Source organism: Mesoplodon bidens, assembly GCF_964165515.1.
Source record: "Mesoplodon bidens genome assembly, chromosome: 8".
NCBI classification, from domain to species: domain Eukaryota; kingdom Metazoa; phylum Chordata; class Mammalia; order Artiodactyla; family Ziphiidae; genus Mesoplodon; species Mesoplodon bidens.
The window spans coordinates 67,933,128-67,959,672 of record NC_138165.1 but is presented as its reverse complement, the minus strand read 5'-3'; the positions used below and the strand labels follow the sequence as shown (position 1 = coordinate 67,959,672).

Here is a 26,545-nt window from a genome sequence, read left to right as displayed (position 1 = left end):
GGCACTGGATGACATTTCTGGCACTACTGGCCAAGTTTCTTTGGAAACCTGGCTATTACTGCCCTCACTACAGCTCTGACCACCACCATTCTCCTTACTTCTGTGCATCATTGTTCAAGTAGGCAGAATAGTAGCTCCCAAATGTGTCCACATCCTAAGCCCTGGATCCTGGGAATATGTTATATTACATGGCAAGGCAAAGAGGAATTAAGGTTGCAGATGGAATTAAGGTTGCTAATCAACTAACCTAAAAATGGGGAAATTATCCTGAATTATCTAGTTGGGGGCTGGGCTGATGTAGTTAAAAGAGTCCTTATAAATGAAAGATGAGGCAGGAGAGCCAATGTCAGAGTGATGCAATGTGAGAAAGACTTGACCAAATATTGCTGGCTTTGAATATGTCTAAAATGAAACTGCAAGGAATTTAATTTCTAATGTATAACACAAATAGACTCAGATAGATAGATAGATGATAGATAGATAATATTTCTGAAAATATGCACAAGAAACTGCTAACATTGGTTGCCGCTAGCTTGGAGGATAAGTAGACTAAGAGTCTTGACAGTTGACTGATGGAATTTTTATTTTTGAAAGTATTATTATTATTAATTATATAGAGTGAATACATTTCAAACTATAAAGTCAGGTATGCAAGACGATGCTATTTTCATTTGCAGTAAATAAAAGATTAAAAACTTGTTGGTGGAGAAGGGGCTGACCCAAGAGGGAAATGAGGCAGTGTTTAGAGGTGGTAGAGAAAGCCTAAGCTTGCAATTGTTGTTAATATTTGCTTACTTCCTTCTAAATTACCAGCAATTTCCTCCCTGATTACTACCACTTTGGAGACTCCCTAATTTACTATGTTACTGTTTCCAGGGATTGTGTCACATAGAAGCCCTCAGTTTTCAATATGCCCCAAGGAGTTCCACTAAATATGATCTAAAAATCTGCAAGATTCCCCATGGCACATTATCTCTGTTCCCAGCATGAGTTATATCATCTCATATTCCTGAAAGTCTTTGCATTATTAAGCCAGAGATCTAGGATTCAATATGCTTTTTTTTTCAAGAAAAATCACTAGATTGTAAACTTGCATTTTTTAAATCTATGAAAAGTTGACAAAAACCAGGAATGTTTATTATGATATTTTATTATGAGTGTCTGTAAGAAAAAAAAGATCAACAACCACATACAAGCTTACAAAGTTTAATTTCAACACATTCTCTGTTATTGTGACAAAAGCAGCCCCAAAATTTATTTTTTGTTGTTGTTGTTGACTTTTACAGGTTGCAGAGAAAGAGTCCCCGGCAGTGACACACCAGGAAATCTTTTTGACCGGAGACACGTACAGATGGTGTGCATCTGTGTTTTGAACGTAAGGCAACAATTCTGACCTAGAGTTTTAAAAGTGAAAGCACATTAGCACCAGAACATGTGTCTTTAAAGTCTTGCCAAATACTGGTAATCTTGACCAGCAATGACAAGAAAAAGGAAAAGCACCTTTAAAAGCAGTTGATATTCAAGATTAAAATAACTACGGCTCCAAAAATATTTCTTTAAATTCTTGTACTACACTCTACTCTTTCTTTTAACCAATATTTTAGGAACTTAATCAGTGAAATTTATAAGTTTTGGTATTTTATACAATTTTTTTCATCTTCTGGGGCTTATAGAATTCATCTGTGTTTCTGACCAGGTTGAGGTAGTTGAAACAGGAAGGTCTTTTCTAATTTCATGTTTGACTATTTCAGAAGAAAGGTTATCTTTTGATGGTAAGCACTGTCATTGCTCTGCAAATGGGCTAGGATTCAAAGAATGTAACACAGTGTTATTGGAAGAGTGTTGAAGTTTATTTATTATAGCACCACTGAGACATTTTGAAATTGGAATTGGTAAAAAAATAGAACAAAAAGCATTTGAACTGTATTTGGTGTAACAGCAAAAAAAAAATATAAAAAATAAAAAATGTATTCTTTTTTGGTCAAATTACACTTTTTCCAAAAATTTTGGAAATAAATAGCTGGAACTTAGTTGGTCACTTGTACTGGTTGACAAGATTAGAACAAGAGGAACACATATGGAGTGTGAAACTTTTTGCTGGGATTTCAGATAGAGTTTGGTTTATAAAAAGCAAACAGGGCCAACGTCCACACCAAATTCTTGATCAGGACCACCAATATCGTAGGGTGCAATATCTACAATAGGTAGTCTGACGGCCTTGCGTGTTCGATATTCGAAGACTGTTTTGCCCCATTCCCCAGTGTGTTTCTGTAAAAAAGAGCAAAAAAAAAAAAAAAAAAAAGTAAGTGATCATGACATTACAATTACTTAGACAGTTTCTCTGTTTGACGAAGTTAAAAAAAAAATTTTGTTGAAGGGAGTTGCCAACTTGCCATGTATATTATCTTCCATACATCTGAGACCTGCTCCAGTTCAAAGTGATAATTCTCCCAGTTGATAAACCATATTGTTAACCAAAAGCCTTATAGGGCTTCAGGGTAAAGCCAACAAGGAGATTGCCACAGGCAGTCCATTCTCAGAAACCTTGGTTCTGGTCATTGTTACCAGGTATAGATCTGGTTTACTAAGAAGTGGATAGGTCTCTCACATTGGAATCTGTTAATATTAGAAGTGAATTCTCCTTCTGTTCATAAATGATAATAACAAATGATTGATTTAAAGTTAACCTTTAAAATTAAAAAGAGATTTTAGATTGAGTCCATATGATGGCAATTACGTAGAGTGGATAGTAACTGTCTAAATTATCTGGCAAAGTTTATATCATGGATTTAAATTTCAATTGCTTTCACATCAGCTGGTTTTCACCTGGAGGTTGAGAAGATATACTCATTTTTTGTGTGATTTAACATTCCCTGGAATGGATCAGTAGATTCAATATAACTCACACCAAATGCCATCTTTTGTTCATCCTCATTATTTTTATTCCTTCTTTTCAAAGTAGCATGATTAAATGAGATATGCTAAGCTCATTATGATGCATGCTTATAAAAATGCTGTTACTTACAGTGCAACCATCCTCCAGAACTGAGTAGGTGAATTTGCCATTTCCTTCAGCCTTGAATTCGCCTTCATTTGAGCCCATCAGCCTCAAGGCTTTCTTCACATTCCCACTGGCATGATCCATGTATGCAATGCTATTCTTGCAGTGATATGTGATGTTCTGGGAGGCCTGGCTGGAGAGAAGTCGGAGGAATGCCAGCTGGACATCGAGGACATCTTCAGGAAGTTCAGGATTGCCATAGCTAAACTGTGATAGGGAACAAGTAAGGGTGGTCAAACATTTTAGCTGCAGTTATACATAAGGGATTCATGCAGTGTAGTATGGTCATTGTAATGTAAGTTGTTCATATATTTTATGTATGACTATGTCTTTACTGCATGTATAACATACAATACTAGAGTAAAGAAGGTCTTAAGAATTGAAGGAAAGTTGGTAACTTACAAAGAATAATTTAATCTAGTTTAGCTTTTGAGAGACAAGTTATAAAAGTAGTTACCTGAGTATATAAAATTTTTCACTTTTCTATTTATTAACTAAATTTGTTTTGTGATGAACAAATGGGAGGAACAAAAAAGTCAGCTAAGTAGAGATGGATTAGTTAAAGAAAAATGGTATATATTTTCTTACCTGAAAACCACCATCCATGGATTCTCCAAACCAAACATGTTTCTTCTCAGCAGCAGAATTTGTCCACCAGTTCTTACGTGGAACAGTCAAAGGACTGGCATTTATGCACGTTTCCCCAGTTTCCATGTTACAGTATACTTTAATAGCGTCCATCCTGCAACCTTGGTTAGGATCAACCCAATATTCTCCTGAATAGTCACAAAAAGGACAATGGAATTGGTTATAATATCCAGTAATGGGATTTGGACCAAAATGATTTTGTAAGGCATTCATAATGTTGACTGCTAACGTATTTGTATTTTATGTATTTGTACTTTTATAGTGTAGCAGAATAGAGGAACTTTTAGATTGTTTCTTAATTTGAAAAAATTGATAAGTAGATTTATTATAAAAATTGTTTCAATAAATAAATGTTGCAATAATTAAATTACAAATTATGTCTGCATCAAATTACAAACACAGTGATATACGTTGTTTATCACTCAAACAACTTTGTGATGATATGGAAAGACATGCCAAACTATAATTTGTATTAAAATTTCTATAAAACTGTCTTTAGATTTTCCTACATTTGGCATATTTTGAATTTACATTACAGTTCAAGTACACCTACAAAATTCATGTTTTCTTACTTAGAATACAAGAAGTTTCAATTCAACTAACATTCTTTAAGTACTATCTCTGCTATATAATATTTTCTATTCCCAGTAAAATTTTCCTTTCCCTTAAATTCTAATATAAGCAGTTTTCTCTGTTATCCTGCCGCCATGAGTGTGAAAGATTCCCCAGCGTACCACTCTTGAGTTCAGGATGGCAGAATTTCAGGTCTCTGCAGTTCCGAGCAGGGTTTTTACGAGAACCATCAGGACTAAGGAGGCTTTCTATTTGTCCATTGACTGATTTGAGTGAAGTCATAATCTCGTCGGTGTTGATTTTGAAATCCATTGGTTCATCTCCATAATATGGGGCAAAACCCCCAGATTTTTCACCAGTGGTGACAATCCCACCACCACAGCATGGACCAGGGGCACCAGGGGGCCCAGGAGGGCCTGGTTGTCCTGGGTGGCCTGGGGAGCCCTAGGAAGGGTAAGAACATACATCACTGAGGGGCACTGGTTGGTATTCACTGAAAAAAATATGTTGCTAACCCCCCAAAATGCATTACAAACAATTAATATATTGTGTCATAGTAATTGTTTCAGTAAAAGTTTATTTGGGTTGTTTTGTGATCAAATATTAACCAATTTATAATAACTATAATTCATTGTTATGATACTTAGTGTGTTGCAGTGTGTAAGAAGAATTGGTGTTGGAACACACATTTTACTCTCTCATGTTTCCTTCTGTATAAATGATGTAAGCAATTCTAATGCTGACATGACAGAGGGGTTATGATCAGGAAACTTAGATTCTGATCCCAACTTTGGAATCTAACTTTGTGTTTTGGGTCTAACCACTTAACTTATTTGTGTTTTAATTGTATAACTTGTGGGGATAATAGCTTTTCTTCTGTTTACTCCAAAAGTGTAGGATAAGAATGTATTAGGGATGATGGTATCAGTAGCAAAACAGGAGTCATGGAAGCCATTTGAGAAGTGGAATGTACTTTACACTTGTAAATCATTAAGATTATCAAAATTGTGAGATCTCTAATATGAGATCAGTGCTGACAGAGTTCATCTTATTAATTGGGCTATGTCTTTATTCTGATATAACTGTTACCTCATGAACTGTGAGAAAGGTTTTTTCTCCCAGTAATTATAGTGTGATGAGAAAGTCTTCACGTGGGGGAGAATGTCTTAAAGTCATTGCTCAGGTCCTAAATTAGGTTTGGTAATTGCGTGGTGTTTAACTCACTATCTCAGTTTTAAAATATTGCAAAGTGTTTCTGAAAATGTGAAAATTAAAGCAAATTAAATACACATATTTATAAGTGATGTCCTACCTCAGATCCTCTTTCGCCTCTGTTACCTCGAGGCCCTGGTGGTCCAATGGGACCAGGTAGTCCACTTGTTCCATCTTTGCCAGGGGACCCACTGGGTCCAGCAGGTCCCTAAGAAATTATCATGATATCACAATGCTAGAATATTTTCTTGCAGTGCTAACATTTTAAAATATGACCTTCCAATATCTTTCTGTGGTACGTACTCTGGGGCCTGCAGGTCCTGGACTACCGACTGCACCTTGGTGACCAGAGGGACCCTGAAAGGAAAGGAAGGTGAATATGAGTGAAGACTTTAAAAAGGCTTAGGAAACTGTATGTTCAAGATCAGATCAAGAAACATGGGGATCATGATAAAATATGATTTCCTTTTCCTTTAATATCCCCATTGTCTCATGCCAACTACTATTTCAAATAAGCCCTCAAATCCGTTTCTAATCTCTTTTAGCATAGACTTTCACAGATGAACATTTTTCTACCATTGTTCTCTGAGATTTGCCTATCTCATTAGTTAAAATGCATTGAGGGGATTTTCTAACAAAATGGATCCACTTACTGGGGAACCTGGGGCACCTGGGTTACCAGGGAATCCACGATGTCCTTTGATGCCATTAACACCACGTTCACCCGTTTCACCTTTGTCACCACGTGGGCCTTGGGGACCCTTCACAAACAAATTTCGAGTTAAGGTCATACACACATACACATTGGAAAAACAAAATAGGATTTATAAGAATTAAGTCCATTTTATAACATTCTACAAGCTAGAAATCCCATCAACAAACACTGCATACTTGGAACGATAAAGATTGTTCTTGCGGTTGTTTTGATCTTGGACTGAGAATTGTATGGAGCCCCAATAATTGATGTGTAATCTCATAGCCCCAAGGAACTTTTAGATCCTAAATTGCTTTCTATATCATCAAAGGAAAGTTTAAATTTGGTTCCATAATTATGTATTTAGTCATCCCTTTTTGCTGAGCATGCCAGAAAATAGAATATTTCCCACACTGTAGAATTAGTTAAAAAAAAAAAAAAGACTTACAGGAGGACCTCTTGAACCAACAGGACCTGGAGCACCAGAAGGACCAGCAGGGCCCTAAAATAAAAATAAACAAATGAACACACACAGGGAAGTGTTTATTTATTGATACAGTTTTGTTTTACTTAAACGTTAATAATTTCATTGTGAGGGAATAATGATATGTCTGCTATTATTGAAAGTTAGTATTATTTTCTCCTTAAAAATCCTTTACCTGTTTATAGCTTTACCAGGGGGTCTGAATAGGAAAGCTGAGAAAACCCTGTTAATTCAACCTTATATTGACCAAGTGGATATACACTTAGTGTGATTAATGCCATTTTGAATTTTAATAATGAATTCTTCATTGACTACTGCCAGAAATTCTCATATATCTTTATTACCACAGTTGCCTAAGGACTGACTAGCATAGAAAACTGAAACAATTGAGAGTAGATCTTTTGGTTGGCAGAGATGACATTCTATTTTCTACCTACTGAACTCCTTATTGAGGAAAATAGATAAGTAGGGAAAGATGGAGTTCGTGAGAACTCACAGTTTCTCCTCTGTCACCACTCTTTCCAGCTGCACCGACAGGGCCAGGTGGGCCTGGATGACCAGGAGCACCAGGGGGGCCAGGAGAGCCATTTTCACCACGGTCACCCTGTGGACAAGGTCACAGTTCCAAAATCAATCTGATCAGCAGCTATTGTTTTAATTACACAAACCTATTGTACGTGTGCCTGTTATACCTTGCCACCAGGAGCTCCATCTCGGCCTGGCAGACCATCTGATCCAGGGTTTCCCTGATTAAAGAAAAAAAAAAAGAGGAAGAAATGAAATCAAATTCTTTGGAACCATTTAAATACCATCTAAGCCCTGCATTCTCAATGGGAAAAATATCATCCTAAAGAGGACAAAAATTGGTTCTTGGGAGTGAAAAATCTTAGATATGACAATGGGTGTGGCCCTTCAAGGAGTGACAATACCTAAACAGACATGCAGTATATCTATGGTACTAAAGTTTCACAGGGTGAGGGAGCGAGCAGTGACTAGGAAAAAAAGTCTAAAAAGGAGCCTTAGGGGGGGAAATAATAAATAAAATCTTGACACCGTAATTTAAGCTGATAACGGAAATCTACAATTTAAGGAAAGATTAATCACAGATAACATGCAGTATATTTTTACCCAGAAGGAATGTTGTAAATTGGGGCTCTCCCCATCCACAACTTTTTTATTATTTAGCTAAAGATCATATTCTTTTCCATTAATGATCATTCATTGGGTAAATACTATAGAACATGAACATTTAAGGCTATTCTAAGTTGTAATAGAAAGAATATCTATTACTAGAGAAAGGAGAACTTTGAAATGCACAATCCTCGGAGAGAGGTTCTCCTTTATGACAAAGAAAGTACATCTTACCACTTTCTTGATAATTTTCTTTTATCATAGAAACTCAATGGCCCAATTTGACCCTTGCTTAAATAAATTATCAAATACTACCCGGCTTATTGTGTATTTTCTAAGAACTAGTACTTACATCTCTTCCAGGTTCACCAGCTGCACCAGCCAGACCAGGAAGACCCTGGGCTCCAGGAGGACCACGTTCTCCATTGAGACCACCAGGTCCTGGTTTCCCACTTTCACCCTGTGTACAAAAGAATAAAATAAATTTGTGTTTTAACTTAAGAAATCAATTAATATGATATTATCAGCTGTCTTTATTTCCCAATTTCTATCGAATTTGTTCCTAAAACTATCCCTGCCATAGAGGAAAAGCTTTGGGGAAGCAAGCTTCTTGTCTTTTCTAACTTGACCAATGAACCTGGATACCAAAAGCCTGAGTAATTACATTGATTATCATATTAGAATACATCCTAATATGAGGTACATAAATAGACATGGCTATTGTAAGAAAAATATAATGATGAGTCATCATGAAACTATAGGTTTATGGTACCCATTAGAATTAGGTTATATTGAACATTTGGCTCTATTTAAAGAATATATACATTTATTGGGAATGTTCATATAAATTGACTAGACTTAAATGTTATATTGTAATTTCACTACAATCGTATATGACATTTAGTTTAAAGAGGTGCTCAAAGTGAAAAAAGTCACGCCCTAATAAAGTACGATTTTATTACCCTATTTTCTAAATAAATATTTAAGATGTTGAGCACTAGGGTATTATAGTAATATCAGTGAAAGAAAGTCAGGAGTATAAAATGAATTGAGTTGACGGATAATTGGTATCAATTAAAGGCTTTCATAGGTCTATAACCTGACATCATTTCCCGCTTCAAGACTGACAGTCAGCAAACTGAAGAATGCTGACAAGTTTCCTAACAGGTATTTGAGATGACAAGATATTTTTCTGTGATATCAATCTATTTGTTTTGATGTTCAAGGCCGGTCTATTATGTGCATTGTTTTTGTGTTCCAGAGACTTTTAATAATATGCATGCTTCCTGAAAATTTGAAAATATCAAGAATTTGCATCTAATTACAGGAAAACTTGATCATTACATACTTGCTATGTTTATGCGATGTCTGAAGACTATCAAAGGAAACAAGAGTCCAGTGAAAGATAGCTATACTCACCTTGGGGCCCTGTGGGCCGAGGTTGCCCCTAGCACCTGGCATGCCTGGTGGGCCTGCAAGACCTCGTGGTCCAGTAATCCCTGCAATTCCAAGTGGGCCTGGAGCTCCCTGTTGTAACAGATAATGAAATCTTAGTTATTCTTTATGTGACTATGTTTTCCTCTGCTGGACTTGTGATTGAAAATAAAACTACTGTCAATTAATAGAGACCACTCACCGGAGGGCCCTGGGAGCCAGGTGGTCCCTTCTCACCTGGTTGGCCAGCATCACCCTTTGGTCCAGACACCCCAGGGCTGCCAGGAGCACCATTACTACCAGCTTGACCTGGGGGACCATCTTTGCCTGGAGGACCGCTGGGGCCTGGGGGGCCTGGGTTACCCTACAAAGAAATGTTTGAAATTTGAATATTTTATAATGAACAAGTAATTTTTCCCCTCTTTTACCTGCATTCAAATAATTTTACATGGGATTTAATACAAAGAGAAGTAGCAATGGATAAGTTTCTCACCTTATGTACATATGAACGCTCTTTATGGAATATATGGTTAAAAAATACTTTTAAAAGTTCTTACGTTATTGCCAGGAGGACCAGGAAGACCACGACCACCAGGGAAGCCAGCAGCACCCTGTGAAATTATAAATATATTTTTGATGTCAAAAATCAAGGAAAATAAATAATTAACCACTAAAAACAAATATAAATTGTAAGAAATGTAGTAGGACCTGCATTCTACTCTGGGATCACTTATGGTTTGTTTTTGCCTCTTGGAATTTACATATAAATCACATATGAATGAGTGATTATAATTTTATACTCTCTTCAGGGATCTAGTGCTTTCAAAGCAGTTTTTATACAGATTGATATTAATTAATGCTTTTCAATAATAGTTAAGAGGATCATTACTTACAGGACCACCAGGACTTCCACGTTCACCTTTGACACCTGGGGGACCAGGGGAACCCTATATGGAAGGGAGATGGAAATGATTTATAAGAATAGCACCAAAGTCAAAATCTGGGAGAAGTATTAAGCCTTTGTAAGTCAGTAACTCTACTTATCATGATAATCATCTTGTAATACATACAATCACTATGTTGTACATCTTAAACTTACACAATACAATGTTATATGTCAATTATATCTCAGTAGAACTGGGGGAAAAACATTACTACAGAAATGAGAAGCTACATCAAAAAAAAAAACAAAAAAACAAAAAAACAAAACCAGTAACTCTATGAGGACATTAAAATAATTTGACTGAGGTCATATCTAGATTGTTGGAGTCAAGCGTCAAACTCAGAACTGTATTCCTAGGAAAACTGTACCCTTGTCACTATGTCAAGCTCTCTCAGTATGAAATATTGAAGTATCGACAAATCTAAGTGCTTTCCATTAGAAGGCTTAGAGAAAGAGAAATACTTACAGAAGGCCCAGCACTTCCGGGGGGCCCTGCGATTCCAGGAGGGCCTCCTTCACCTTTCTCACCAGGAGCGCCTCTTTCACCTTTACCACCAGGCTCACCGTTCTGGCCCTGCATTCAGAAACAAAAACAGCCTGTGAGCTTACATCCTTCACAATACACTGGGCTTGTCCTTGTTTTCCTTCAGAAAATAGAATTCATCAGGTGGAGAGCTATTGAAATAAAATTGGAAAAGAAGAGTCTTTGAAGACATGGAAGAAACAAAGACAATGAAAATGTTTCCATGACAGGGACTTCCCTGGTGATCCAGTGGTTAAGACTCTGAGCTTCCACTGCAGGGGGCATGGGTTCGATCCCTGGTTGGGGAACTAAGATCCCGCATGCCCCATTATGTGCCCCCACCACCACCCAAAAAGAGTTTCTATGATAAAAGAAAATTATCAAGAAAGTGGTAAGATATACATTCTTTGTCATAAAGGAGAACCTCTCTCCAAGGATTGTGCATTTCAAAGCAATCACCAGTAAATGCATTTGAGAAAGACGGGGCTTAGAGCAAATTTTAATTAGTATCATCTAATAATGGAAGAAACTTTCAAATTTTCAGAGTGCTTTAAGTCTAGGGGATCATGTTAGCCTCATTAACCTGGCATAAAGACGGGCCAGGTGTTTTTATCTCCATCTTTTAAACAGTAAGAATAGAGATAATGTGTAAAAAAATAAAGGAGGTGCATAAATGAACCCCCATAAGGAATGAGTGGTGGAGATAGATTAGAATTCAGACTCGACTTATACTTCTGCTATTTTCAGTGAGATAGTGATTCTGGGCTGTGTGATATGTATGTTTTAATGTTCATACTTACAGGAGCACCAGGGAAGCCAGCAGGTCCTGGTGGCCCATGTTCACCTCTCTCACCCTTAAGTGAAAAATATACTCATTAGTCACAGTGAAGACATCTTCCCATTGGGAACACACGTCATCCTCTGTATCATCTTTCCTTTAAGCTAAGAAAAGATAGTGTTAGTGTGCAAAGCTAACTAACATAGCTTAACCTCTGGAGACTTTTCCGTTTCTCAATAAAATTCAAAGTAGGCAACACCAGAACCATTGATTCCTTCTGCTTCTGACTGTTATATTATTTGGAAGAAAAATAATTTGAGAATTTTGAAGTGTTTAAAAGACTTATTTGTATAACTTCTAAAAATGTAAGGATTTAAAAAAATAAAAATATGGTAAAAGTTTTGAGAAATCAATCATTAAATTGATTAATTAAAAACATTTACTAAATATCTCTCCTGAGTCTGCAAACTCTGAAGGCAGAGAATTTTACATCTAGAAGGAGGCTCAGGCAAAGATCCTACAGCTTTAAGAAATACTCATTTACAAATGCATATTACTTGTGCAATTTTTATATTTTTTTCCAGAATTATTTAGGAAGGATGGCAAGATTTGAAATGGTCTCTTCTGAATTTTAGATTTAAGAACTTTAACCTTGCCTTGCATGTCATATGATGCCTAAAGACAGCATCCCATCATTGAGACTCAGGACCACAAGCAGAATTGCTGAAGAGGGAAGCACAGGTAGCTGCTGCCTGTGTGGGGTTAAAATTATGTTGAAATGTCTTAAACACTTACAGGGCCACCACGAGGACCAGCTATACCCGGAATTCCAGGGGCACCACTTTCACCCTTAAAAAAGAGAAAAATAATTTATATTGCCCTGCATCCAAACAACAATGACGACAAAAGACATTTTCTGCTTCTAAATAGTGCCAAGTGTTACCTTATCTCCAGGCTGACCAGCTGGACCAGGGGGACCAATGGGACCAGTAGGACCCTAAAGAAAATAGAAATATACTTTAATTTCGAAGACAAAAGCATCATTTTCCTTATTAATCAAAGAGCATATACAAGGACATACTGTTCATCTAATAAACTAGATAATATGATTGCTTTGATAGCTTGAATGATATGCTCTTCACTCAGTGTGTAAATAATGCAGAGTTTAGTAAATATAAGATTTTATGGATTATATAATTCAGTGGCAATTTATAGATTCATTTTTTCTTTCTATTGCAGAAGATAAATAAGATGTGATATAAGATTTCAGTCGTATCTTTTAAAATTAAAGTGCATTGCCTTATTCAATTGTATGATAATTCAAAATATTTCATTTAACCACTTAAAGTATTGTTACACATATTAAAGTTTTCACATTGAAGTTTTCAAATATTAAAGTTTTACTTATATTACATAAATAAAATATTAGATTTTAAAAAATTGTATGATGGCTTACTCATCTAGTCTGTTAAAAGTGAAACATTTATGAATTTTTTTAAGGCAACTACAGTAAAGATAATGTCTATCTAATGGCTTAGTTATCATGTTTATTTGCTACAGTCATATCTAGCTGTTTACTAATGTGAATAGAATTGCTTGTAATATTTTTTTTTCAATTTTTATTTTGAAATAGTTATATAGATTCACGGAAGTTTGCAAAGAAATATACAGGAGAATCCTGTGAATTTTTCTCCCAGCCTCCTTCAGGATTACATCTTACACAACTATGGTATAGTATCAAAACAAAGCAATTGACATTGGTACAACCCATAGAGCTTATTCAGTTTGCACCAGTTATACATGCACTCATTTGTGTGTGTGTGTGTGTCTGTGCATGTAGTTCTATGACATTTTAATATGCTTAGCCTCACATGACCACCACCACAATCAAGATATTCAAAGGTACACTCATCATAAAAGACTCCCTCATGTCACTTCTTTATAGTTACACCCATCTCCCTCTCCCCTATTCCTCAATTCTGGCAACCATAAAGCTGTTCTATATAATTACGTTATTTCACAAATGTTACATGAATGGAATCATGCAGTACGTCCTTTTGAGATTGACTTCTGTCACTCATCATGATGTCCTTGGTGTTTGTATAAGTTGTTGCATGTATCAGCTTTTTATTGCTAAGTAATATTCCATGGTATGAATGTACCATGGAATCTCAATGTTTTTTAAAATCAAAAAGTTCCTTAATCAGCATTGAATTTTAGTGAATTATTATGACTTCAGCTTATAACATTTATAATACTTTTGAGATTTTTTCCATTCTTAGGTCACTGTTGAACTATTAATGATAGAAATCAGGAATTTTAACAATCATGTCATTTGCATCTTCTTATTAATGCCCAGAAGGTGGTAAAGTATGGTCTAACTTATCATGAGGAGTTTTTGGAAAAAATACAAGTTGACGTGAGGGACTACTCCATATCACATACAGATAAATTCTGTTTCTCCCCAATTTGAGTACTTACCCTTGGACCATCTTTCCCTGGAGCACCATCGACACCTGAACTGCCAGGCTCACCCTGTCAAATAAAAACCAGAGTCATCAGATTAGAGGTATCTTCACTGAAAACATGCCAAGAAGAGGACAAACCCTCAAGATTAGCTGCAATGTATAGTAAATGTTCTGCTTAAAAAGTTGCTTTAGAAATCCATCTCAAATTACACTTACTAGATGGGGGTGCGGTGGGAGGGAGGTCCAGGAGGGAGGGGTTATAGGTATACATAAAGCTGATTCACTTCATTGTACAGCAGAAACTGACCCAACATTGTAAAGCAATTTTACTCCAATTAAAAAAAAAAATCTAAAAAAAATAAATAAATAAAATGGTAATATTAATTTTGAAAATAGATTACTTTCCAGAAATGTTGCCTTCCTTTAAGCAACAAAGTCTGTTTTATTACATAATTAACAGAGAATAAGTTGGTACCTTATCACCTTTTGGACCAGGGCCTCCAGGACCCCCTCTTTCTCCAGGCATTCCTTGCAGACCAGGTGAACCAGCATTACCAGGTGGCCCAGGGAGACCAGCAGGGCCCTGAAATTAAAGGAGAAATAGTAAATCACAAGAAAGAAATGAAATGCATTTTGTAAAATCTAGGTGAATTGAATTATGTGGAGTTACCTTTCCTCCTTCGGAACCAGGGGGGCCAGTTCCCCCTCTAGGCCCAGGGGCCCCTGCAGGTCCAGTAGGTCCACGTTCACCGGGGGCACCAGAATCGCCCTGTAGTAGGAAAATGGAATATCCCTGTTAGGAAAACCAAGGCTAAAAACAAAGCAAAAACACCCTAAATTGTATTGTTTTGATACAGACCACAAGGCTCTTAACTTACATTTTTGAACAATTTAGACATTTTTATAATTATAAAAGACATTTGATCAACTGAGTGAGAAACGGAAACACAAAATTAGTTAATCTAAACAAGGAAACTTGGATAGCTGGTCTGATGAGCTAGCTTTGACATTATTATTATTATTTTATCACAAAGGCAAATTTTTTAAGTTCCTCTACCAAAACAGGTTTTCTATAGAGAGCCAAAGCACTAGAAAAGTTTTCTTTTGAAATTTCACATCCATAGTTGACTCTACAGTGTTTATTCATGTCAGAAAATTTCATTTTCCAGATGATGCAAATTTAATGTATTGGAAATGTCTCGGGTTATCCTAAGTGTATTCACCAAACATTTGCAATGTCGTGCTTCTAAAAATAGGAATATTTTGGTTTGCTGTACTAAAACTGTGCCACTAATCAACTGCTCTATAACATGCTGAAGAAATGAGAAAATAAATGGAAATATTTACCTTGCCTCCTGGAGTTCCAGGTGAACCAACCTCACCCTTTGGGCCCTAGGAGATTGGCATTGCATGATTAGGCCTCTATCAGAATATACGTTATATAAGTATAAGCAAAATACACACTTGACTTGCATACTGTATAATTTGTACAATCTTGGGCTGTATACTCTTCCTTGAGTTCCTTTTATTTTATGGTAAAATTCAAACTTTCCATGGAATAGTTATGACTGAATAATTTTTTTTGTTTTATTAATGAATATTTCACAACTAATTATTAAAGCTCAGATACCATGGCATGAAAATGCAGAAGTTAGTAATTTATAAAGGATTCGTATTTATTATTTTGGTTTCTGAGTTTTGAAAAAATGGCAAGCAACTTACAGGTTCACCAGGTTTTCCATTTTCTCCTGGAGGGCCACTCGTTCCAGGCAAGCCCTACAAAGAATCATATTTGTATTGTGTAATCACTTCAAACATTGCTTATAGAAAAGCTTCTCTCATGTAAGTATGTTTCTGCAAAGTATTCAAAAAATGGTTTTAGCAGTCTTTTTAGGTGTACAAAATATGTAGCTCTCAAAATCCAACGATAGGTGATAGTCGTATCTTACAAACCTATGTTCATCTCCCTCAATTCTTTCTGTTGCTGTATATAAAAATGAATTGATGAGTGTGGTGAGATGAATTTAGCTATATACATTTAAATTACAATAAAAATAAGTATAAGCATATAGAATTATGTGAACTTTATTTTTTTAAATTATTAATGCACTCATTCTAGAATAGGCATGGAAGTTATGCCTATTAACATTGCCTATTGTTTTATTTCAAGGTAGAAGACAGATCCACACATTTTAAGCTTAAGATGCATTATAATCTTTTAGTGTCACAAAAAAACTGAACAGCTGATTAACTCAACAAATACAACTATCAAAGGAAAGTACTGATAAAAGTAGGTGCCCAATGACATTTAAGTAACAAATTCTTACTTGTAATCCTTGTGGACCAGGACTTCCTGTGTCTCCTTTTTCACCACCTGGTCCCTATGTACAAAAAAATATTGAGATGCTTCATTATAAGATATCCTTTCATATTTAGTTCACATAGTTTTAATTTCATCAGGCCAGTTGCTTAATTAAAAAATTAATGGTGTAAAGGAGGGCAGAGTCTGGCTTGTGGAAGTGATGCAAGGGAGACATGTACAATATAAACTTTACTCAGTATTAGTATTTAGCTAGCTAACTAACTAAACAAGCTTTGTAATTGCTTTGGTGAACTATAATGATATAGTGTCAGAGATTGTATAATTCACAAAGTCTTCCCTTGGCCCCAGTCCCATCCACTTCCATTTCCAATTTATGTGAGTAAACTTACGGTAGGTCCTGGGGGACCCTGAGGTCCAGTCTCACCATTCTTTCCAGGAGGACCCTGAAAGAAAAAGCAGTTATGGAAGTAGAGATAAAGATAATAGAAGTCATAGAGTTGGAGAGAAATGCTTCTACTAGAAGACTGGAAATGAATGGATGAAATCTACATACCTGAAGGCCAGGACCTCCAGGACTACCACGTTCTCCATTCTTTCCAGGAGCACCCTAAAGAAGTAGCCAGTATTTATTTATTCCCAAAAGGAAATTATTCATTATAGTGTTCTCTCATGTTTTTGATCTGTCCCCTACACACATATGCATACATCCACAACCGAAAACTACTTTCGAGAACTAGGTTTCCATAAATGGTCCACTCTTTGCCCAGAACTCCAGAAAAAATACTTTAGCTCCCTTCTCACATGGTATTTTGATTTTCATGTACTCTTCTGTGCTTTGAAGTGGAGATCAATTTTTGGCCATCTGCACTCCCATATAGAAAGTAAAAGACCTTTTGTCAAATATTTATTGAAGAAATGAAGGAAGGAACTCACATCATTTCCCTTAGGGCCAGGGAAACCCATGACACCAGGCTGACCTCGGGAACCAGGTGAGCCTGGAGAACCTGGTCGACCACTTTCTCCTTGACTTCCCTAAGGAGAAAAAATTATATTAATAGAGGTTTCATAAAAATCTGATCAAAATATACAATGTACATACCAAGGCTATACAATATACATCAAGCCTAGTCTAAACTGTGCATTTCATTATTCTCTGGACTTGTAAAATGAGATGTTAAAAATGTACTTACGGGAGGCCCTGGTTTCCCATCGCTGCCTGGTCCTCCAGGACTACCGGGCATACCCTAAATTGAAGAATTCAGTCAGTCAGCTGATTTTAAAATGATAATTAAAAAAAAACTAAAAGCACCTATCTGTAAAATTTTGAGCTTTCCACTGACATATGTAGCTTCGTATTTGCACACGTTTTTCTGTTTGTAAATATCTTCGTCAAGCATTCTATTTTCTGATCTTCAATCTATACTAGCTTAAGTTTTCTTCAGAGAATTTTGTTTTGTTTTCTTTTGAGCCTACAAAATGTATAGTCTGATTTAAGTTATTTTTGAACATTCTTCATTTGCTTTTCCTCTTAGTAAATGACAGTGTCAATCAAAGAAGTGTTCCTCTTTACCCTCAATCCTGGACCTCCAGGGAGGCCATCTCGGCCAGGTTCTCCAGAAGCTCCTCTGGGCCCTGCAGGGCCTGGACCACCACGTTCCCCAGGGGGACCCTACATGATGAAATAAATCAACATGTATGTAAAAGGGCCTTCATTGACCTAGACGTTGACAGTACTTAGGTTGCAACTAGAGAAGTTCTTTTGGTCCCTTAAAGAGAGTTGGGGTGTTGCTGGCATGCTCAGCATAAATCACCGTTACCTATTAGCTTGGGTTGTCCTACCGGAAATATTTTAAGGCAACTTCAATGAACATCACATGCTGAAGAAAGCAATATTTAGTGGGCTTAGCAGTATAGTTTGGTGCATATAAAATCAAATATCTTTGATATTATGAAATCAGATTTGCACTGCACTTCAGAGTTTCCAAAGAACTTTCAGGCATTTTAGTCTAACTTATTCTTGCAATGATACTGAGAAAAATAGTTCCCAATTGACAGATAAATTAAAGAATTCTCATAGAGGTTAAATAACGTTAGTTACAAAGCTAAGAGAATGGCTGAGCAGGGGATGCAATCATTGTTTTACATTGGGAATTATTATTTTTTTAACTCCAATATATTTCATTCAGACAGTTAGGCGTTAATTAATGGGAAACTGTATAGAAGAATATACCTATGTGTAGCCCCAGCATTTCTAAACATTGAAAACTAAAGCTATCTACCTTTTCTCCTGGAAGGCCATTTGCTCCAGCAGGTCCTCGGAATCCAGGCATACCCTGAAATAGTGAAAGGCGAATATTTAAGTCCAAAGTGTCAAAACTTTTTCATAATTCTCATATTGTGAAATGCTTCAAAACAATATTTGGGATTGAGTACTACTCAAATTAAGAACACACATGGTTGCCTCACAGTGAAGGTGAAGTTCTATGATTGTTTTCCTTTTCGATGCTCGTGGGAAACGTACCCTTTCTCCTGCAGCTCCAGGAAGTCCATTCGCACCAGGTTCTCCAGGAGAACCGTCTTTGCCATCCTCACCCTTAAGTCCTGGAATACCTGGAGAACCAGCTTCCCCCTGTGAAAGGAGGTCAATAAAGAAATAATGACTGAATTTCATTGTTAATTTTTTACCTGTTTATTTCCTGATTATGGTATACATTTCTAAGAAAGAATCAAATCTGTTAGGGCAATACTTACACGTTCCCCACGTGGTCCTGGCTCTCCTTTGGCTCCATTCTTACCGGGTTCACCCTAAATGGGACATAATCTTGGTTTAAAAATGTGGAAAATAGACTAACAAAATAATCACCAGTCACACCTGATTCCATTATAAAACCAGAGTGAAATCAATATAAATTCAATGGAACAAGAACAAAGAGCCTGCTATTTCTTTTTTTTACTGTGAGAAATAAGCCACACCTTTCAGACAATACAGGAAAAATAGACAACTTACTGCAGCACCTCGCTGCCCGGGAGCACCATTGGTACCAGAGGGCCCTGGAGGACCGCGGGCTCCTATCAGTCCAGGAGCCCCAGGAATGCCAGCAGGACCCTAGAAACAATCCAAGAACATTAACATTAGGCAAACTTGAACTTTCTTTTCTAAATAGCTAACTTAAATGTATTGTCCTGCAAAATGCAGAGGAAGCCAATAATATGTGTGTGGCTGAATGCGGGTGAGTGGTGGGGGCATCTTACCATTTCACCTTTACCACCAGGACTACCATGACTCCCAGGAGGGCCCTAGAGGGGGGAAAAGAGCATATTAATAAGAATGCAAATAGTGCATATATTTTTGAAGTTGCTTATATAAGTAAAATAAATTTATTGATGGGTGTTGTGCTTTATAGAGATTAGGTGATTCTTCCAACTACAGCACAACACATAAAATTTCACAAAAATGATCATTATCTGAATAAATTACAGGTAATATGCACTTGGTCTAAATTATTAAATAAGTACATAGAGAAGAGGTTTTTGGTCTTGTTTCTTTTCCGAATTTTTCTGATTGATGATTAGTTTGGGGCACAGTCTTCAAAGTATCAGATAACTCTCCATCCTCTACTTATTCTGTGTCATATAACCATAAAATTCATAAATTCTAGAAAAATTCAGACTGCAAAACTAATTTCAGTACTAGTCAAAGCAATATTTATCATAGTAGAGTTATTGCAGAGCACTAAGCAACATTTCTTTGCAAAAAAGTAATTTTAATTGATAGCAACATTAGAACATATGCTTTCACGAAATAAAGTGTAACAATGCTTTCCCTTAATCAGCCATATTTGGTACTTACAGGAGGACCTGGAGCACCAGCATGTCCCTGAGGTCCAGGTTCTCCTCTTTGTCCAGGGGCACCACTTGAACCAGGAGATCCCGCAGGTCCAACTTCACCCTAAGGGATAAAACCCTAAGTAGTCAGTCTCCCTTGCCACTTCTAATCTCTTGGCCAGTTTGCTAGTCAGTCCTGTTTAAACCCATCTCCCAAAAGCTGAAGTAGTATGATAATTAAAGCAAAGTTTCATTAATCATATAGGCAGAGAAAAATGGTAACTATGTGTGTGACTGTGTTATCTCTGTTTGCAGAAAGAGACTGGGAAAAAAGAAAAGACAACAGAAGAGATCAGAATAGCAAAAGGCCAGGAATAAAACCCCTTTTGGAATCAAGAATAGGGCTTTAAAGATATATATAGCTCAAAGAAATCCACTTGACTGTTAAAAAAATCACTTTCAAGAAGCAGCCCAATGATTTTCTGTTGTCTCAAAGATATATTTTACATTCTTCTACAGAAATACATGTTTACCTTAGCACCAGGGGAACCAGGGAATCCTGCAGTTCCAGGGGGACCAGGGGGACCCTAAAAAAATAAATAGCATTTCAAGAGCTCTTAATCAAGTAAAAGAAAACTAACACTACTGGTAAATAATAAGTGGGTACATACACAATACAGAGGAAAATTAGACAAAAACAGTATTTATCATCAGAGATGAACATTATGTGGAGAAATAGTGTGGTAAAATAAAAAGAAAATTTGGATCCCCCATGCATGACAACTTATGCCATGAATTCTGGTGACTTTGTGCAGGTCACTTAGCCTTGAGCTCTCATTTATAAAATAGAGATAGCATTATTATCTATGTTTCAGGACTCTTTTAATTGTCATATCCAATATTGGCCCTTAACTAACATTATAAGCACCATACAGATGTTAGTAACTGGCCAAGTATAATAAGAAGTATCAGAATTTTGTTTATGGGCTTACTGTTTCTAGATTAATTGTTTCTAGATTTTGTTTATGGGATTAGTGTCAGTTTGAATCAGATATTTATGAACAACGTTGAGTTTTAGGTCTACAATGCATGTTATTCCACTACTCCAAAATTCCATAATCTCTCATTACACTAAGCCCATCAGGGTTAGATGAAAAGTTACTTACTGGTTGTCCATCACTTCCTCGAGCTCCATCATTACCTCGAGCCCCCTAAAAAGAGAAGTTGGTCTCAAATATCTTCTTTCTGAAAGGCTGGTCACAAGTAATGTTTTAACTAAAAGTCTGACTCAATTGAGTTGACTTTTCCTCAAGTATATTAAAATCTGCTTAATAATTATATACCTTTAGAGGGAAATTGTTGAAATTCTGATAGGTACAGCAATGATCTAATGTAGAAAGATTGAATTCTGTGTTTTACAGAACTGAAGGCAAATTAATGCATAAATATGCCAAGTTAACACATTAAAAAAATCCTCAACAGATAATAACTATAAAACACTTATTTGTTTGCATAGAGTTATGACTAAAATCTTTATGGAGGTGACTTTAAATGCAATTTTATAGAAAACTTCTTGCAGATTGTCACAGCCTGAAAACTGACTGAGACACTTCTCGGTGACTCGGCTTGTAATTGTGTAATGTCAGTAAGAATACTCACTGCAGATCCAGGAAGTCCTGGTCGCCCTCTCTCACCAGCAGGTCCTCTTGGACCCTACAGAATAAAATGAAAAGCGTGGTCTTATTTTATTTTATTATTTTTTTTTTGTGGTACGTGGGCCTCTCACTGTTGTGGCCTCTCCCATTGCGGAGCATAAGCTCCAGACGCGCAGGCTCAGCGGCCATGGCTCACGGGCCCAGCCGCTCCGCGGCATGTGGGATCCTCCCGGACCGGGGCACGAACCAGTGTTCCCTGCATTGGCAGGCGGACTCTCAACCACTGCGCCACCAGGGAAGCCCCAGTGTGGTCTTATTTTAAACTAGATACATGTGAGAATGGTTGGAGAGTGAGCGAGGCAAGTTTTGCGTTAGGTGGAAGTTAATAGTAAAACTGAAAATTGTATGATAAGAAACAAAATTACCATTGCTCCAGGAGATCCATTTTCACCTGGAAGGCCATTTTCACCCTAGAAACATGTAAAATGTGTCACCATTTTGTATAACAGGAGGAGAAATTTATAATTTTTCAACACAGCATATTATAAAAAACATATGGAACCAAGAAAAAGATTACACTTTAACAATACGAAATTTTTGTTAGCAAACTTATATGCTATAAATCTCAGTTTTTGCATTTTAAAAACTTGAGGACTAAACAGACGTAATCAATGTGTTACTCAGGGGTGCTCAATCATTTCTAATCTAGGCAGTTCAAGTTATCAGCTTTCATGGAAGTTTTAAGAGAACATCTCAATTAGTCGCTGTTATTTAGCTCTTAAAATGCAAAACTCAGGTATGTTTTAGAAAAAGGCAAACCCTAAAATATCAATCTTAAATATAGCTATAATATTTGAATAAATTTATTTATGAAAATATGATTTTGTTGTGATTTACCTTTAATCCAGGAGCACCTTGTTCGCCTTTTTCTCCATTTCGTCCATCAAAGCCCTTTGAAATAGATAAAAGTAGTAAAAATATTAAGATCTGTTAACAATTCAGAACAGTTAAAAACTTTACATTAAATTTTTTTTATAGCTAGCTTTACCACATAGCACTATTTTCAACATTGACATGAATAATTTAAAACTCTTTTAAGTGCATTGAAGACCTTGGACATTGATTTTACAGTTAAAAACATGAAATAGTTAGAAAGTACAATTTAGTCCAATTAGGAATTTGCTTTAAATGTAGCATTAGGCAAGTATCAGTTTCATAGATTTTTATGTCTATGAAGTTGATCAATTTTTGGCTCAGCTGGTTTACTCTATCTAATGTTTTGCATAGAATAAGTCATTTGATTCGATCTGTAAATCATATTGACTAAGTCAAGAATAGTTCTCAATAGTATATTTTCATCTTTTCTGACAGTGGCAGTAAGAAACTTACTGTTTTGTAAGTATTTTCCATACACTTAAAATCAGCTTTATTACTTTATGTAAAATAACTAGTTGATTTGGTCAACAAATAAAGTTGATAGACTTAGAAAATCAGAACGACTAGTCAGAACCAATCATTTTTGGCACACACTCAACTGTCCAATAAAATTGATTAGTTAAGTAAACATAGCCAAATGAAACAACTTAGAGTCAATTTAGAAACTGTACTTACTCTATGTCCTTTCATACCAGGGAATCCAGGCATGCCAGCTGGACCTTTGACACCCTAAAAATAAGGAATAAAAAAGATATTAATGAACTTTCAAATAGACTCACAATCCAGTAGTAAAAATGCCTTCCCTTTTTAAGTTTAATTTAATTATATAATAATTTTCAATCTAAGATCATTGTGATTACTCCAACTAATTCACTGCATGCTGAAGACTTACTGGAGGGCCAGGCAGTCCTCGCTCTCCAGGTCGTCCGGGTCTTCCTGATTCCCCCTAGGTGGAGAAATAAAGAATATATGGGAGCTTGTGTAAGAGAAAACTCATTGTAACCAATTAGTGAACTGATTATTTTGCATTTTTCTCACCAAGGACTCATGAAAATGGTTGGACTAAACATATGGTTGTGAGAACAGCTTTCCTAGTAAAAGGAATCGGGAGAACTTCTCCCACCTTGATATAAACTTATAAAAAATGCAGGCATCACTCCAAACAAGTATTATGACCACCTCTCAATCCAGTGGGAAGAATTCGCCATTGGAAATTAAATGGGAAAGAAAGACTGACATGATATTAATTGTGTTTTTAAGTTTTCAAGTTCATAAAGAACTGATACAAATTTCTTTATTACAAGAGACAGAGAGAAGAAGCATCTTCTCTAGTTAAGTGATGTATTCACTGGATGACTCTTCCTGACAGAGTCAAGAAGCACATTTGGGGGTTTTGTTGGTTTTGAATTCAAAAACTGGTATATGTAGCCATGCAAATACTATGTAGATATTCAGAGATTAATATGAGCTAAAAAGCTATTAAGATATCAACAATGTTTTGAGTAAGGTTTTTCTCTTTGAGATTCTAGAACATGGGATATATTATTTAGAATATTCCAACTTGAATTTTGCTGTATCCCCATTCAATTCTTAAAAACTTACATCCTTTCCGGCAGGACCTAATGGACCTATAGCACCAGGAGGTCCTGGAGGACCCTGAAAAAAGGAAATAAAAAAACAAATATATCTGTAAATTTTTCTGTTACAATCAATTTATTATTCTAATTATGTGTATTTCTAGAAACAAACTCCTTTTAAAAATACTATCAATGTTTCTCATCATGAAAATGACACACCAAGTTAATAGTATACCTATATTAAATCCACTTGTTACTGTTTATTAAACTTATTTTTTATGAAAATCAAAAGTACCATGTATCAGTATTTTATATCACATGTGTGTATTTATAAACCCAAATGCACTTCTACATTTTTTGAGATATTGAAATTTTAAATGTAGAGGTATTTTCAAATATTTTGAAATATTAAACTAACTTCACCTTATTTACACAGCATGTTTTCTTGGTGGACTTTGTTAGACTATGCTTATTTCTACGAAATTAATTTTAAAATTATATTTCAGAAGAGTAGACATGCAGGTGAACTGAGTGGCTACAGGATAATTAATCTATATTTAAGAGAAAGAGGATTTGTATTCGCACTAGGAAGTGGACTGTGGTGGTGGCTAATTAGCCAGGAAATTCCTAGATTAAAATAGTAAGTGTCTCTAAGATATCTAAGCCATTGAGTCCAAAAGATCTTTGAAACCAGTTCAACGATCATAAAAGTACAATTTATTATTTTAAATAAATTTGATCTATATTTTGTAACATTCGCCGGTTATGTTTTAGAAAATGAAGGTGGTTTCTATCTAGAACTGTTAATTTATTAAATATAGATATAATTGTTACTTACTGAAGGACCAGCTTGCCCAGGTTCACCAGGGGGACCTTGGTATCCTGGAGAACCCTAGTGGATAGAATAATATGTAAATATTTTTAAACTAACTTAATCTTCATATGATTCAATTACATCTTGAAGACAGTATGAAATCAGAATTTGTGAATGTAGTCAGTGAATTTTATTCTAGTTTATAAATATTGAAACCACAGTTTTTCAGGTCAAAATAAAGTTAATTTATTCCATTCTACACACTTAATTCCACTGAAACTGAATTATTTCAGACTTGAAGCCATATGACATGCAAATTAAATATGTGTTTTAATTTTACCAAGGTTTTAATTGCTAATAGTTAAAAGGAACTAAATGTGAAATTCCAACATCTTTGAAGGAATGATAGTTTCTTGGTTTCTACTTCTCTACTTAATTGGGATTATGCTTGTTGGAATGGCAAAATTACAGCAAGATCTGTATTAACTTGATTCATATAATATGCATGAAGAAGAAATCACCATTAATGGCTATACTTACAGGGGAACCAGGATGACCAGATGCACCAGGGGCACCGGGTGGGCCGGGCGGACCCTGGAACAAAAATTTGAAAGATAAGTACAAAATAAATGCATCTGAAATACACTTTATCCAGGCATCAGAGATGTCTCTGTTTGGAATGATACTGACATCTTTAAAAATGAGAACAGCATACCTCATTTTGTGATAACTATTCATAGATTAATTAATTTTATTAATTTTAAATGAAAATCTCATCACAAAAACTTCACTCTAAATGAAATTCTCTCAGAGTCAATAAAAATTATTGGTGTTATAAAATGTTGACCTGAGTTCCCCAAAAAGCGCATTCAAAATCTGGAAAAATCTATACAAAATGCTTTGAGAATCTCTGCAACATTAGGGTGATACTTGAACTGATGAAGAAGCATATTTTTGCCTGGCAGCTCAACACAATGTGGAAAAATATTGATTTGCATACTATAAACCCCAGTTTCTAAAAATAATGATGTAAATCAACTCAAAAGTTCTTAACCATATCACTGAGTTGTGTTGATATGAAGATTTAGTTGCGTATGTAAGATTCATCGTACGTGAGACAACAATAGATTGTAAATGATTTATCATTGTTCAGAAATAAAGGTTAAACTAGAAAATCTTCAGTTTTGTAGCACGCTATTTATAAATACTGTTAATAAATTTATAAAACTAGAGTTTCTTCTTAAATTTTATCTTGTAACTTTTTTTCTGGAATCTTAATAAGTAGTGGATTTTTTAGTTTTTTGGGTTTGTTTTTTTTTTTAGTAAAAACAGTATATCTGATTGAAAAATAGGATTCATAATGTGAATGTAGCTGAGTAACAACAGATGTTTACATTTACATAGTTAATACAATTGTCCTTCTGGTTTTAAAATATACACAAAAAAGTCACAGCCTCTAAAACTTT

The 26,545-nt window shown here is 35.7% G+C and overlaps 1 protein-coding gene across 1 annotated transcript in view; it reads right to left on the bottom strand.

The window, feature by feature from the left end:
- Positions 1-1,132: 1,132 nt before the first annotated feature.
- COL3A1 (collagen type III alpha 1 chain) overlaps positions 1,133-26,545 on the bottom strand; it is a 39,364-nt gene continuing 13,951 nt past the window's right edge. Inside the window, exons 6-51 of the mRNA XM_081241811.1 lie at positions 25,620-25,673; positions 25,104-25,157; positions 24,291-24,344; positions 23,581-23,634; positions 23,364-23,417; positions 22,650-22,703; positions 22,178-22,222; positions 21,757-21,810; positions 21,264-21,308; positions 20,631-20,684; positions 20,123-20,221; positions 19,525-19,569; positions 19,280-19,378; positions 19,024-19,077; positions 18,794-18,901; positions 18,552-18,605; positions 17,843-17,941; positions 17,463-17,516; positions 17,206-17,304; positions 16,826-16,879; positions 16,662-16,715; positions 16,277-16,330; positions 15,672-15,725; positions 15,297-15,341; positions 14,620-14,718; positions 14,425-14,532; positions 13,963-14,016; positions 12,425-12,478; positions 12,277-12,330; positions 11,504-11,557; positions 10,647-10,754; positions 10,131-10,184; positions 9,795-9,848; positions 9,440-9,601; positions 9,223-9,330; positions 8,156-8,263; positions 7,365-7,418; positions 7,169-7,276; positions 6,637-6,690; positions 6,148-6,255; positions 5,798-5,851; positions 5,595-5,702; positions 4,444-4,726; positions 3,650-3,837; positions 3,026-3,268; positions 1,133-2,268 (exon numbers count right to left, since the gene is read on the bottom strand). Coding sequence (XP_081097937.1) covers positions 2,122-2,268; positions 3,026-3,268; positions 3,650-3,837; positions 4,444-4,726; positions 5,595-5,702; positions 5,798-5,851; positions 6,148-6,255; positions 6,637-6,690; positions 7,169-7,276; positions 7,365-7,418; positions 8,156-8,263; positions 9,223-9,330; positions 9,440-9,601; positions 9,795-9,848; positions 10,131-10,184; positions 10,647-10,754; positions 11,504-11,557; positions 12,277-12,330; positions 12,425-12,478; positions 13,963-14,016; positions 14,425-14,532; positions 14,620-14,718; positions 15,297-15,341; positions 15,672-15,725; positions 16,277-16,330; positions 16,662-16,715; positions 16,826-16,879; positions 17,206-17,304; positions 17,463-17,516; positions 17,843-17,941; positions 18,552-18,605; positions 18,794-18,901; positions 19,024-19,077; positions 19,280-19,378; positions 19,525-19,569; positions 20,123-20,221; positions 20,631-20,684; positions 21,264-21,308; positions 21,757-21,810; positions 22,178-22,222; positions 22,650-22,703; positions 23,364-23,417; positions 23,581-23,634; positions 24,291-24,344; positions 25,104-25,157; positions 25,620-25,673 — 3,858 coding nt within the window. The 3' untranslated portion in view covers positions 1,133-2,121. The remainder of the gene's footprint in view (positions 2,269-3,025; positions 3,269-3,649; positions 3,838-4,443; positions 4,727-5,594; positions 5,703-5,797; positions 5,852-6,147; positions 6,256-6,636; positions 6,691-7,168; positions 7,277-7,364; positions 7,419-8,155; positions 8,264-9,222; positions 9,331-9,439; positions 9,602-9,794; positions 9,849-10,130; positions 10,185-10,646; positions 10,755-11,503; positions 11,558-12,276; positions 12,331-12,424; positions 12,479-13,962; positions 14,017-14,424; positions 14,533-14,619; positions 14,719-15,296; positions 15,342-15,671; positions 15,726-16,276; positions 16,331-16,661; positions 16,716-16,825; positions 16,880-17,205; positions 17,305-17,462; positions 17,517-17,842; positions 17,942-18,551; positions 18,606-18,793; positions 18,902-19,023; positions 19,078-19,279; positions 19,379-19,524; positions 19,570-20,122; positions 20,222-20,630; positions 20,685-21,263; positions 21,309-21,756; positions 21,811-22,177; positions 22,223-22,649; positions 22,704-23,363; positions 23,418-23,580; positions 23,635-24,290; positions 24,345-25,103; positions 25,158-25,619; positions 25,674-26,545) is intronic.